We start from the raw sequence: 13,367 nt of genomic DNA on the forward strand, positions 1-13,367 counted from the left end.
TTGTGAGGGAACATGAGAAATCAATCCAGCGTCTGCTAGACAATGCAAAGAAGAATAACATAAGACTGATTGGAGTCAGTGAGGAAAGAGGAAAGAGTGCAGATGACATAAAAAAACTGTTCACAGAAGTGATGGCAGAAAACTTCCCAAGGAGGGGAAAAGAACTTGACATACAGATAAGTGAGGCATATAGGACTCCAGCTAGCCTTAATCAAAAAAATCTACACATAGGCATATAATAGTTAGGATTCCAGAAATCCAACAGAAGAATAAAATTCTACAAGCAGTGAGAGAAAAGAAACAAATCACATACAAAGGAAAGCCCATCAGAATCACAGCAGACTTCTCAATGCAAACCCTCAAGGCAAGAAGAGCTTGGAGTGATGTATTTCAAGGCCTAAAGGAAAATAGCCTCCAACCCAGATTAATGTACCCTCCAAAACTATCTTTCAAAATGGATGGAGAAATAAGATACTTTCATGACAAAGAGCACCTCAGGAACTTCATGAATACCAAACCGGCACTCCAAAAAATTTTAGACAATACCCTAGGAAAAGACAATGAGGATCACAACCCCAGGAAACCCAGCAGAATGAATCCATTGGGTGTGACAAATTAAACGCAAAGGGGGAGAATCCAACAAAAAGAAAAAGTCATGACAAGGCTTTTAAAACTTTTGACTTCATCTCCCTAATTATTGTACTGATTAGTATTTTTCTGATTCTAGAGTTGCACACCATTCTTTGTGCTATACTGGCTATTTATCATCTTCTTATGTCTACATTTTAATTGGGTTGTCTATTAATGAGCTCTAAGAATTCTTTGTATATTCTGCTCATAGGTTATATGCATTGTAAATATGGTCTGTTTAAGGACTACTTTTCATTTTAATGATGTCATTTAAAGTTCTAAATTTTGATGGAACCTTATTTACCAATTTTTTTCTTTTATACATCATGTTTTTTGTATCCTAGGTAGTTCTTGCCTACCCTGAATTCATAAATATTTTCCCTTATAATTTCTTCTTAAAGTTTTATACTTTTAGGCTTTCTTATTTAGATTCATAGATCCCTTCAAGTTATTTTCATGTATGGAAAAAAAGGGTTGAGATTAATTTTTTATATACAGATACCAGGTGTTCTAGTGCCGTTTGCTGAAGACACTATCTCTTCCTTGGCTCTTGAATCGAGTTTAATTCTCTAAAATGCTAATGTTAAATAATCTTTCAAAACTCAGTGGACCATATATTTGTGGTTCTATTTCTAGATTTTCTGTTTTATTCAAATGATCTATATGTCTTTCCTTACACCAACACTGCCTTGATTGCTGTAGCTTTAGAAGAAGTCTTAAAATTGGGTGCTAAACGTCTTCCAACACTGCTTGTGTTTTTGTTTTTGGCTTTTCTGGGTCCTTTGAAATCCTAATAACTTTTAAATTTCAATATCCAATTCTTCATTTATAGCAAGTATACACAGACCTGAATTTTTATATATACCTTGTGTTTTCTAATCCTGCTAAATTCAAGTACAAGTTCTAGGGGCTCCTAGAGATTTCTTAGTATTTTCTCTGTAGATGATCATTTTATCTACATATAAAGATTTTGCTTCTGCTGTGCCAATCCTATCCTAGTTGTGTCATTTTATTGCCAGACTGTTTTGGTTTAGACCTATGTTTCAAAGTCTAATGGACAGATGAAGAGTAGGCATATATGCCCTTGTTCCCCACTTTACGGAGAAAGCATTGTATCGTCTCCATTCATAGAGGGAGTTTTTGTTGGAAGTATGGAGTACATGTTTGTGATCTGTTGAGAAGGTTCTGTTCTACTTCTAATCTCCTGATAGCTTTTACCATGAACAGCTGTAGAATTTAGTCCAATACTGTCTCTCCAACTAGTGACAGAATCATATGGCTTTCTCCTTTCCTCTGTTAAAATGATGATTTTGGGGGTGGATCTTCCAATGCTGAACCAACACTGCCATCCCTATAATAAAACCGCTTTCTACATACTGGCAGATCTGACTTCTAAGAGTTTGTTTTGTTAAACAAATTTCTATCTATGTTCATACCTTTTTCTTCTATTATCTTTATCCAGTTTTAGGATTAGCACAATGTTGATTTCCTAAAATGAGGGGAGAAGTGTTCCTTCTTTTTTCTGCTTTAATTGTTTGATATAATTTATCAGTTAAAATGTTTATGAGTCTGCTGTTGTCATATAGGTAGGTTTTCAAGCTAGGAATATACTTTCTTTAATAGGTGCTATTCAAATTTTATATTTCCTCCAGAGTTAATTTCATTAATTTGTCTTCCAAGGTACTTCTTAGAAGTTGTCAAATTTATTTCAAAAAAGATTTTTGTAATATACTTTCCATATCCTTTTAAATTCTGTAAAATCTGTGGTAATGTCTCCTAGATCTTAATATTGTAATTTTAAAAATGTATAACTGATATTGTGTAACAGGAAGAAAAGGTCTAAAAGAGCAGGGGAATTGGGAGGGGTAGGGGAAGGGAAAAAAGGGAAAGGAAAAAATATGAGAAGAGGAAAAAAATGGAAACAAGGTCTTTGCAAATAGGGAAGGGTGGAGGGGGTGAAGGGAGGGCAAGGTAAAGGGAAAAAAATAAGAACCAAGAGACTCATGTAATGGTACAAGATCCCAATGATGAATGTAACTGTATTTTATACCTAAAAACCAATAAAGTTAATGGGGACAAAATAATTAAAAATTTTAGAAAAAGAACCAGGGGAGTATAAGTGATGGAATTATTAAATAAATGGGATAGGAGGGATAAATCTTCCATACTGATGAATTCCAACTAGTAAAAGCTGAAGACATGAGCGAAACAGAGAATCACCATTAGCACACTACAGTAATGATTACTATAGGCAAGATTGGCAGGTGAACATCAAAATTAGTGGGCAACATTTGAAGGAGAATAGGATGTTTCCAAAGCCTCAAAGCAGCGCCCCCAGCATATTCATCTATTACAACGATAGTTTTAATATATGTCCAAATATTGTTTGATACTCCCCCTCCAGGAAGTGGAGTTGATTCCACTAAATTTACTGACTCATTTCTAATGAATAAAATGTGGCAAAGAAAAAAGAAAAGGAGTAACTTTACCATGGAGAAACTGGTGAACACCACTTTAAGCAAGTGGTCAAGGTTAACATCACCATCTAGCGATGTTATATTGATAGAATCCACCCCTGACAGAAGCAACGAGAAGGTGTTCCTCACCAAAACCAGTGAACTCCTGTCTAATCATGTAAAGGCATCACACCAACCCAAACTGGGTTTTATGAGTGACATTATTCACCTCTTTCTTTGCTTTTTTCATGTCCTTGATATTTTGAAGCAAAGAAAGACTAAGAAATTGTCATAGACCAGAAGAGACTAAGGTGACAGTGACTAAAATGCTATGTGGTATGCTAGATTAGTTTCTAGAACAGAAAAAAGGACATTTGGGGGAGAGGATCGGAATAAAGACTATGGTTGAAGTAGAATTGTTATACTGATGTTAATTTCTAAGTTATATATGTACCATGGTTATTTAAGATGTTAACATAAAGGGAACTGGATGAAGATATATCATGATCCACTGTCCTATCTTTGCAATTTTTCTATAAATATAAAATTATTTCAAAACAGTATTTTTTAAAAACTATAGGAGTGACATGATTAGACTCACATTTGAGAAGAATCCCAGTGGTTGTGCTGGGGAAGAAGAAAGCTAGAAGGTAAAAAGACCAGAGTCAGGAGGTTCTACAGAAGCCAAGAAGAGATGGTAGAGGGAAGGATGGGAGCAAAGGCTGAAGGGATCTGGAAAGATTTCTGATGGTTTGGATAAAGAAGTGAAGGAGTAGAAGGACCAAGGTAACCTCCTGTTTTCAGCCTCTGGGGATCATATGGTGAATAATGTCATTCACAGAGATGGAGGAAGCAGGAGGAAAAACAGGCTTCAAGGACGTACAAGTTTGCTTTAGATCTGTGGCATTTAGAATACATTTGAGGAATCCCCACAGCCATTGGTCACTTAGGCCTGTGGCCTGCATGTCAGGGAGTCCTGGATGTGTAAAGGGTGGCTGCGAACAGTGAAGGGATGAGATGATGATATAAGAGAGTAGACAGAGAAAGAAGGGCACTAGAGCACAGGCACTTGGGACCTTGGCCCAGGGAGTGTCAAGGAGAATGGAGACCGTCCCGGAAGAAATGGTAATGGTGTGATGCTGGGATCTGGGCAGGGGCCAGACTGCTCAGGCCAGAACACTCTGACTCTACCACCTACCTGCTGCATGACCTGGGACAAGTCATTTAGTCTAATTTATCGGGGTTCTCTGAGACTGAAAACCCCTTATAGTAATGCTGGGCTTGTAGTGCTCAAGAATATTGGCTAATCAGAGACAGAGGAGGACTAGCAAGTGGTGTCCAGGGAGCTATGGAAGGAGAGTGGTTCAAAAAGGAAGAGATACCCATCAAGATGGCCAGAATCAGAAAAATGGAAATTAATAGTGGGGATATAAAATGGTCCCACCAATATGGAAACTAGTTTTGTGGTTCCTCAAAAAACTAGACATAAGCTTATTATATGATCCACCAATTCCACTCCTACATATATATCCAGAAGAATTAAAGAAGTGATTCAGACAGATATTTGTACACCTGTGTTATAGCAGCATCATTCACAATATCCTAAAGGGTAGAAACCAAATATCCACCAACAAACAAATGGGTAAACAAAATGTGGTATGTCCATACAATGGAATATTATTCAGCCTTTAAAAAGAATGTTTTTATATATGCTACACCATAAATGAACCTTAAAACATATGTTAAGTCAAATAAATCAGAAAGAAAAGGACAAATAGTGTATGTCTCTACTTATGTGAAGTGCTGAATAGGCAAATTCATAGACAGAAAATAGGTAAGAGGTTGCCAAGAATTGGGAAGAAGGGGACGTGGAAAGTTACTATTTAATGAATACAATAAGAGTTTCTGTTCAGGATAATGAAAAAATGCTGGAAATAAATAGTGGTGATGATTGTATGACATCATGAATATACTTAATGTCACTGAACTATATAATTAATAGTGATTAAAATGGTAAATTTTATGTTTAATGTATTTTACAATATTGAAGAAAAAGAGGGCATGGTCACTGCTACAGAAAAGTCAAATAAGATAAACACTGAAAAAGTAGCCTTTGTGTTTTGTGACAAAGTGGAGCAAAGATGTCAAAAGTCAGTTGCAGTGGACTGAAGTATGATTGGCCGTGTCTAGGCCAGGGCCTGATGGCTATTTTCCTCAAAAAAGTTTTATTGGAACACAGCCATGCCCATTCATGTGTGTGTGCTGACCATGGCTGCTTTTATGCTCTGATGGTAGAGTTGAATATTTGCTCCAATAGTTGTTCTACAAAACTGAAAATATTTGCTATCCAGGCCTTAACAGAAAGTTTTCCAGTCCCTGGCCAGGAAACATCTCTGATGAGGTTTAATCCCTGTGTTCTGGGTGGTTATGAGACAGATAGCTGTGCCTCTTTGATTAGGTGGCAGAACAGATTCAATGATGAACAATAAAAATAATGAATAAGGAAAAGGAGGAAAAGAAGAAATGCATTTCTTCCTTCCTCTGCCCTTCACTGTGCCTTCTCTCTCACACAGAGCTCTGGAAAAAGAGATTGTAAATTCCCTCCCCACCCTCCCTAGCCCACCCCAAAAGACTCCTCCCTAGTAAATCATCCTGTGACTGGTGATAATAAACTTTCTGAGATGGCTGCTAACTGAAGTTCACTTTAAGGTTTTCTCATTAATGCAGGAAAATGCCAATAACCTGAGGCTTTTCAAGTGTTTGTTACTTCACTTTCCCGGACTGAGTGCTGATACTTATTTGAGATCAAAGAGAAAGCCCATGTCTTTAGTGCATACTTAATCTGCCATGAGCTATGCCAGGCTTTCTGTTCATCCTTCTAACCACAGGATGGCATTTCCCTATTTCACAGGATGGGTGACGGGACTGCTGGGGTTGCCCACCCAGAGACCCACAGGAAGTTAGAAGAACTGAGGTTTTGAACTGACACGTGCCTGATTCCAGCACCTCGGGCTATTTCCACTGTGCCACGCACGCAGTCAGCCAGTCCTCTCGGGCCCCTGACAGCCTCAGCATGGTTTCTTATGTTCATTCTAAGCAACATCCAGTAGTCAGGTTTCTAGACAAAATCCTTAACCCATGTTGCACCATGATCCTTGCTATTGCAGAGTGATAGTTGGCCGTGAAGCTGGGTCTCCCGTGGACTGTGTGTGGGCTGTAGCAGGCCCTGCTCCAGCCTGCTCCCTGGGCTCCTCTCTGGTAGTCATTCTGGGTCAACTCAGAGGTAGTTCTTACTTCTCTAAAACTATCCTGCATCTCCATGCTTCTGCCAGCACTGTAGGATACTTGGGATTCACTTGTTCCACCTGACCCTTTATTTTTATGTCATCTATAATAATTCTTCAAGCTGTTGGTTAGGCACAGTGACCCAGGGATGTAGCAAGAGGGGCATAGAGTGGCTCTTTCAGTTCCCATGCACTCATGTCTGTGTCATCAGGAATAGACTTCACCCTGATGACTTCTTCACCCTTCAAGGCTGCCCTTGATAAGGGTCCCTTTGATTGCAACCATCAAAGCAAAGCCAAAACAGAATTCAGAAGCCATCCATTCAGCTCTTGATCGTACCAGTGAGAAATCAGCCACAGCCCAGAGAGGGCGAGCAACTTGGCCAGGTATACACAGCTTGTCAACCCCAGATCCTGGACTAGGAAAGCTCCAGGTCTCCTAGCTCCCAGCCTAGAGCTCAGTCTGCTGCAGTTCCCTGCCTCCTGCCCCCTCATCAATGGACGAGGCAGGGGCTGTCTCCCTGCCTGTGAAGTGCTTACCTTGGAGCCCTTTTCATGAATGAGACCAGATGCAGGGCTTCACATTGATCATTTCTGTCCCTCCCCTTTCTGCTTTCGGTTAAAGGCAGCCCCCCCCCCAACTCCCAGCTGGCTCCTGTCCCCTCCCCCAGCCGGGAGAAGTTATTACATGAAGAGATCAGCTTACCAGTTTTCTGCAGAGCAGAGGCTGAGCGCTGGGCAGTACAGTGAGGGTGAGCCGAGGGAACCAGTGCCTAGCGGAGCTCCGGGGCTGGAATCCCGAGACACAAGTGCATCTGCTAGCTGTTAGCACTTGGCAGACAGAGCTCTCCTCTAGGGTAGCTCTGACTTTGGGTAATAATGTTTGTCAGCTACCTGATATTAACATTGCTCCACGTTCAAACAGCAATGTTAGCAAGACCTGGGGGAGAGGTAAGCCAAATAAAATATCTTGTCAGAAGTTGTATTTTTGTCAGCATTGAATTTCCTCTTCTATCTACCAAGAGTGAAGAGGAAATGGGTTTGGGGGGTATGCAAAGAATAATGCTTTCTGTGACCTTTTTAGGCTTGTTTTTGCCTTTTCTTATATGAAGACTTCTTTTCTTCTTGGAGAATCCTGTGCCTTTCTCACCCTGAGCCTGTCTGTAATAGTTGTCACACTGGGGAGTTTGCGAGGCCTGGGTGACAGATGCCTAGAGCGTGCATGTTTCTCCTGCTATTGCAGGAAAAAGGACTAATGTGGCATGTCAGCTTCCAGGGGAGACTGGTGCAAAGGCAGGAAAGAAAATTCCCTTTGGGGAGTTTTCCTCCAGGGCTACAGAAGCTGTGTATGCAAGAGGGACTGCTTTCCTTTCCTGACTTTGTAGCACATTTGTCTCCTTTTTTTGCCTTGATGTGTTTGGGGAAAAGTCTATGTTTAACTTTCTAATGTAGGTTTGAAGAGGGAGAGTGATGTCTCATGGGAGTAGGAACATGTCCAGATGTGCCATAGAAAGGAGGCATGTTTAAGGCTCATGAAGATGATTTATTCTCTTTAGGTGTAGTTTCTAGGTTTACTGGCTGCATCTCTCAACATCACTGCTACCTCTGCAAGCCAATTTTGGATGCAGGTAGAGGCAGGAAGGGATGGTCCGTCGTTGCCCCTGGGAAGGGAAGCAGTTTGGTGCAGCCTCCCTCACCTGCAGAATCGCCTGCCTCAGATTCATCGCCTCTGGTCTTTCCACTCCTTACCCTGATGGAAAGTCTCAAGGACTGAGGTCTGAGAAATGAAAGGACTGCCTTTCTCCTGGATCTGTCTTCCTCTTTAAAAAGCCAAGTGAAAAGTGTGTCTCTTTAAAAAGGCCACAAGGGCACATACAGCTTTGCCTTTGTTAGCCTTGTCAGGGGCCAAGCCAGCTCTGAAAGCCTAACCTAATGACTTTCCCTTTTCTGAGTGGAGTTCGGAGCGAGCTCTGGCTCTTGCTGCAGGGCAGGCTGTGGTCTGAGTGGCTGCTGCTGGGCCCCTCTGAGGCACACAGTGTGCAGGGCGGGTCATTTATTGTGGGCTTTTCGCCTGCTTGTTACCACCTCCTCTGCTCTGCAGCTATTTCCCAGGCCTGTGAGGGGATCGAACTCTTGAATGGGAGCCGGAGGAGCTGAATGGGTTTAGTGATGCTGGAGGCTGAAAGCAAACCATTGCCCTGTGGTTGTAGCTGAAATTCACAACTTCCCTGTTGCTTTTTTACTGTGCAGAGAAAATGACAAATGGGCCAGCCTCACGCAGCCCAGAGCACTTTAGCAGGCGAGAGCAAAGCTCATATGGAAAATATTTCTATCACCACTGCCTGCACATATGGTCAGGGGAGACCCCCATCCTGGGCAAATCACAGCCCTCCAGCCGCCCCTCAGTGGTGTGCCAATTACTCTTATTAACAGCAAGCCGAAGGGCAGGCTTCAGTTACCTGCACACAGCTGGCTCTGGGGAGGGCCACTGTGGAATGCATGGCCGGGAGCCTTGTGTCACATGCAGAGAGGCAAAGGGCTCCACTTCACCTTGCAGTCAGCAAAGCAGAGGAGAAATAAATGAAAGGAGATAACACAGGCACACCCTGATCTCGGTGCTGTTCAGCTCCAGGAGACGAGGGCAGAGCTAACATGTACATGCTTAATTTAGTACCAGGGGCCAGAAAACCCAGGCAGGTCGGGGCGGGGGGAGTTGCCTGCCCTTCTGCCCCTCACTTCTACACTGCTGTGCTAGAGAATGATCTTCCTGTGCCTTTTCTCTTCTTTCCTGCTTTCCCCAGTGTGCGTGCCCGAGTGCATATGTGTGAATGTGCGTGTTTCAGGTGCACACGTGTGAATGTACCTGTCTCTGTCCCCTTGGCTCCAGCACTCCTGTACTCTTAGGAAATGGTGCTATCAGTGTTCCTTTCCCCTGGTTGAACATGAGATGACAAGGAAGGAACATGAATACGAGTAGGCCCCCCAAAAGAATGCCATTTACACAGAGCTTTGAAGAATGCGGCATTTATTTATAAGAGGCTCTTTTAGTGCTGTGTTACTCACAGAACTTACTCGTAAACATGTGGCATCAGCCCTAAGTCACCAAGATTTTCTTTTTCTCTGCCAGCTGGTTTTCTTGCAGGTTTTAATTATTTTCCCCCATGGACATTCCTAAGAACACATGAGGAAGAGAGAAAGAGCAAGAGGCATCGTCCACCCAGGGCTGCTTGCCTGGCTGTGTGCTCTGTGTGGGGCTGGAAGCCAAGCTGCAAACTTGGGAGCAGTCTGCAGAGTCACCTTTCTGGGGTTCAAGGTCCTTCCAGAAAGTGGGGGCTGGCAGGTGCAGACAAGAGGGCGTGTGCCAGAGTAGCCCGGCTGGCCTTCTTGGCTGGCACTGTCCACACTGGTGGTTGCCGGGCAAGGACCAGACAAGCTGGTATAGGGCCAGTGCACAGGTTGGAAACAAGCTGTTTCTGCTTTTGTTTTCTGGTAGCTGTACCCTTCAAGTAAGAACAGAGGTCACAGGACCGTCCTTGCCCTTTATTGGGTTAGGGTACAGCCATGTGCATGCGCACAGATCGGATGCCTCCTCTCAGAGACTGTCGAAGTCAGAACTTTTGGTGCATTTGTGAGTGTGGGGGACTGCGGCAGGATCCAGTTTCTATGTGGGAGCAACGGAATGGAGCTGGAGGGGTGGGAGTGGGGCCTGTGTTTTCTTTCCCAGACTTGGACTTCACTTCTCCCGCGAGATAAATGAGATCCTCCTATATGTAGGGAAGGGGCAGGAGAGGCAACTAGAATCCTATTAGTTTCCATATTGTGGTGAGATAAATTACTAGAAGTAGGTCAAAAGGATATTTATTTTAATTTTTATAGGTCAATATGGGAAAACCAATCAAAATTAAAAACAAATATCTTGGCTGCTAATGGGTACAGGGTTTCTTTTTGTGGTGATGAAAATGTTTTGGAATTTGATAGGGGTGATGATTGCATAATTTTGTGACTATACTAAAAAACCACTGAATTATATCCTTTTTTTCTTTTTTTGTGTGTTCTGGGGATTGAATCAAGGGCCTCACACATGCTAAGCATGCACTCTACCACTGAGCTGCACCTCTGGCCCTGAATTGTACTTTAAAGACCACATTGTAAATCATATCTCAATCTTTAACACTGAAAATAAATAATAAATGTCTTTTTGATCCAGTGTATGCTGTTAGGTAAGAAGAACAAGTTACAGAATAATATGGGTGAGATGTACCACTGTACATCTTATTATTCTGAACAGAATAATATGGGTAAGATGCTATCTATGAACTCAGGACCGATATAAAAGTAGACAAGGAAGAAAATAGGCAATCTGGGGCAGGAAAGCAAGTGTTGGCAACCAGGGAAGCTGGGACTGGTGGAAACCCTCCCCAAGCCCAAGGACCCAGGTGCCAGCCAGGAGCCAACCGTGGAAGCATATCTTTTGAAGGAGAGCAGTCAGGTCTGCTGTGTTAGCTATTTTCTGATGATAGGGGGAGTATCTCAGTATAAAAGAGGAAAGAGGACATTCCAGGAAGAAGAGAGAAAACACCTATGGAGCTTGGAAATAAGAAAGGATGGCATGTTCCGGAAACAGTGCATAGCTCCAAAGCCGTAACTTACAGCACCAGGGGCATGGCAGCTTTGTCTGTCAGCGAGATCTCCTGAGCTTTCTGTGTGTCCTTGAAAGTTCCAGACATTCCGTATTTACAGTCTTTAGATGCTCTGTTTATGATGTGCTATTTAGGCTACCATGGTAGGACATTTTATGGTTCCTTGATTATTGAAATTATTTCCGAAGGAGTGGATCAGATTGAAGAACAAAGGTAGAGTTGTTTTGTAGGCAGCAACAGCCTTTATAAAAAGCCATGAGTCCCTGGCAGGTCATTTGCAAATAGAAATGACAGATCAGTGTAATGACCTTCATGACTAATTCTTGCAACACAAAGCTCAGCAGCTCCTCTTTCTTTCTCTTTCCAACGTCTAAAATCAAAAAACCTGGCATGTGGAACTCACTTGAGGCCTGGTACTATTGCTTCTGGCCATATGAATTTGATGTTTCAATCTTTGCTCTTCTCAGTTATAAAAGCTGTAGAAAGGAGCAAACAAACACAAGAATAACAGTTAGAGGTTCCTCTCCCTCATTCCCTCCCGTCTTCCTTCCTTCCTTGTCCAGCTGAAGCCATCCATGGTCACAGTTAGGTATCTGTCCTTCTACCACCATCCCTACCCTCTTATAGATACAAACATAAAGATGTGTGCTAGTGTGGGTATGTATGTCTGTGTGTTTATCCGTGTGCACCTGCAACTTGGAAATGATGGTTTTTTTCTTCCTTTCTGACACCTGTGTCTCTTGTTTCTACCTCATGTCCTCCTGCAATCGGGAGGGCTTTGCAGAATGTGGCATTGAACCAACGCAATGAAAGCCAACATTCTCGACTCCTTGCAGACTTAGGTGGAAATGCTAGGATTTCATCACTAAGTGTGACGCCTGCCAGGTAGTTTAGGTAGAACAATTTCATCCAGCTTTAAATTCCTTTCAAAGTTTTTTTTTTTAAATCAGGAATGGTTGTTGAATCTTATCAGACATTGTTTGCCTTCATCCAAATGCCCATGAGTCTTCTTCTTTAATCTATTTTTATACTGAATTATATAACAGATTTCTTGATGTTGGCCTGTCTCTGCATGTTTAGAATTAACTATCTTGATCATGATGATTTATTCATTAAATTTGCTACTGGGTTTGATATATAAATCTTTCACTTAAAGTTTTTTCTTTGTAAACAAGTATCATTGGTTCATGGCAATCTTTTATTATGCTAAAGCTTTGATAGTTTTTAAAAATAAATTAGAAAGTCATCTTTTTGTGTGCTTTGAAACAGTTTAAACAAGAGGATTTAGCTTTTTCTCCATAGTTTTTGAGCTCAGTCATAAAATCTTTTGTAGAGGAATGCTCTTTGAATTTTTATTGTTTCTCTTGTTTCTAAAAAAAAGTGTAATATATGATATATATGTATATATATCACACATGGTATATAGGCAAATTGTAAAGTAGAATAATAAAACAAGCATCTATGAACCCCATCCTACCCCGTTAAAGAAATCAGACATTCCCAGCCCTGAATGAAACTCTTTATTAAGTCTTCCTCAGTTCTCTTCCACAGAGACAAACACCTGAAATTGCATGGTTATCACTTCATTGCTTTACCATACATCTATGCATCTTTGAAGAATATATTGATTTTCTTTGGTTTCGAGTGCTCTAAACACAGTATCCTGACTTCTTCATTTGGCTTGATTTTTTTATTCTTCAGGATGATGCGCGTAAATGTGTTTCATTCATTTTCACTGCAACATAATATTCTATTGTGTCAAAAGAGCATCTTTTTAGGGCCGGGGATTTAGCTCAGTGGTTTCGCCACCTGCTGTGCAAGGGCAAGGACCCAAGATTGATCCCCGGTACCAAAAAAAAAAAGAGCATCTTTTCTCCTGTTGATAAATATTTGTGGGTTTTTTAACCAGAGTTTTATTTTTACCTTCCTAAGAACATTTGGAACATGTCTCCTCACGGCTATGTCCAAGGGTTCCTGTGTAGCACACCCCTCAAAGTTGAATTGTGGGATCGTATGGAGTGTTTGTTTGTTTAACCATAAAATAAATGTCAGGTCTATTTCTACAGCAGTTGTATCAGTTTTCATTTCTTTTAGCAGTGTGTGAAAATTCTCAAGGATCTATCTTCTCAGGGATTTACTTCTCTCTAATAGTTGTTATTATCAGACAGGTTCGTTTTTACTGACCTGTTAGGGATGAAACGGTATCCGTGTGGTGGTGGATACTTCCCTGACCATTAACTGCTCCCGCAGTCTCATTTTTATCTGTGTGTAGATCATATTTCTTCTGTGAAATGCCCACTCATATCTATTTTCTGGTTTTAAAGTTGGTTCTTTGATATTTCACTACTTACTTGGGA

At 41.5% G+C, this 13,367-nt stretch overlaps 1 protein-coding gene across 5 annotated transcripts in view; it reads left to right on the forward strand.

Moving 5' to 3' along the window:
* Thsd4 (thrombospondin type 1 domain containing 4) overlaps positions 1–13,367 on the forward strand; it is a 576,439-nt gene that overhangs the window by 375,598 nt on the left and 187,474 nt on the right. The window contains exon 1 of one of the 5 annotated variants that reach the window (XM_004855543.3): positions 2,519–7,321. The exons of the other annotated variants lie outside the window; for them this stretch is intronic. Coding sequence (XP_004855600.1) covers positions 7,250–7,321 — 72 coding nt within the window. The 5' untranslated portion in view covers positions 2,519–7,249. Of the gene's footprint in view, positions 1–2,518; positions 7,322–13,367 lie in introns of those variants that run through there. 5 annotated transcript variants of the gene reach the window in all.

Source organism: Heterocephalus glaber, unplaced genomic scaffold, assembly GCF_053883595.1.
Source record: "Heterocephalus glaber isolate CG9 unplaced genomic scaffold, H.glaber_assembly_v1.0 deba00001689, whole genome shotgun sequence".
Taxonomy (NCBI): Eukaryota; Metazoa; Chordata; class Mammalia; order Rodentia; family Bathyergidae; genus Heterocephalus; species Heterocephalus glaber.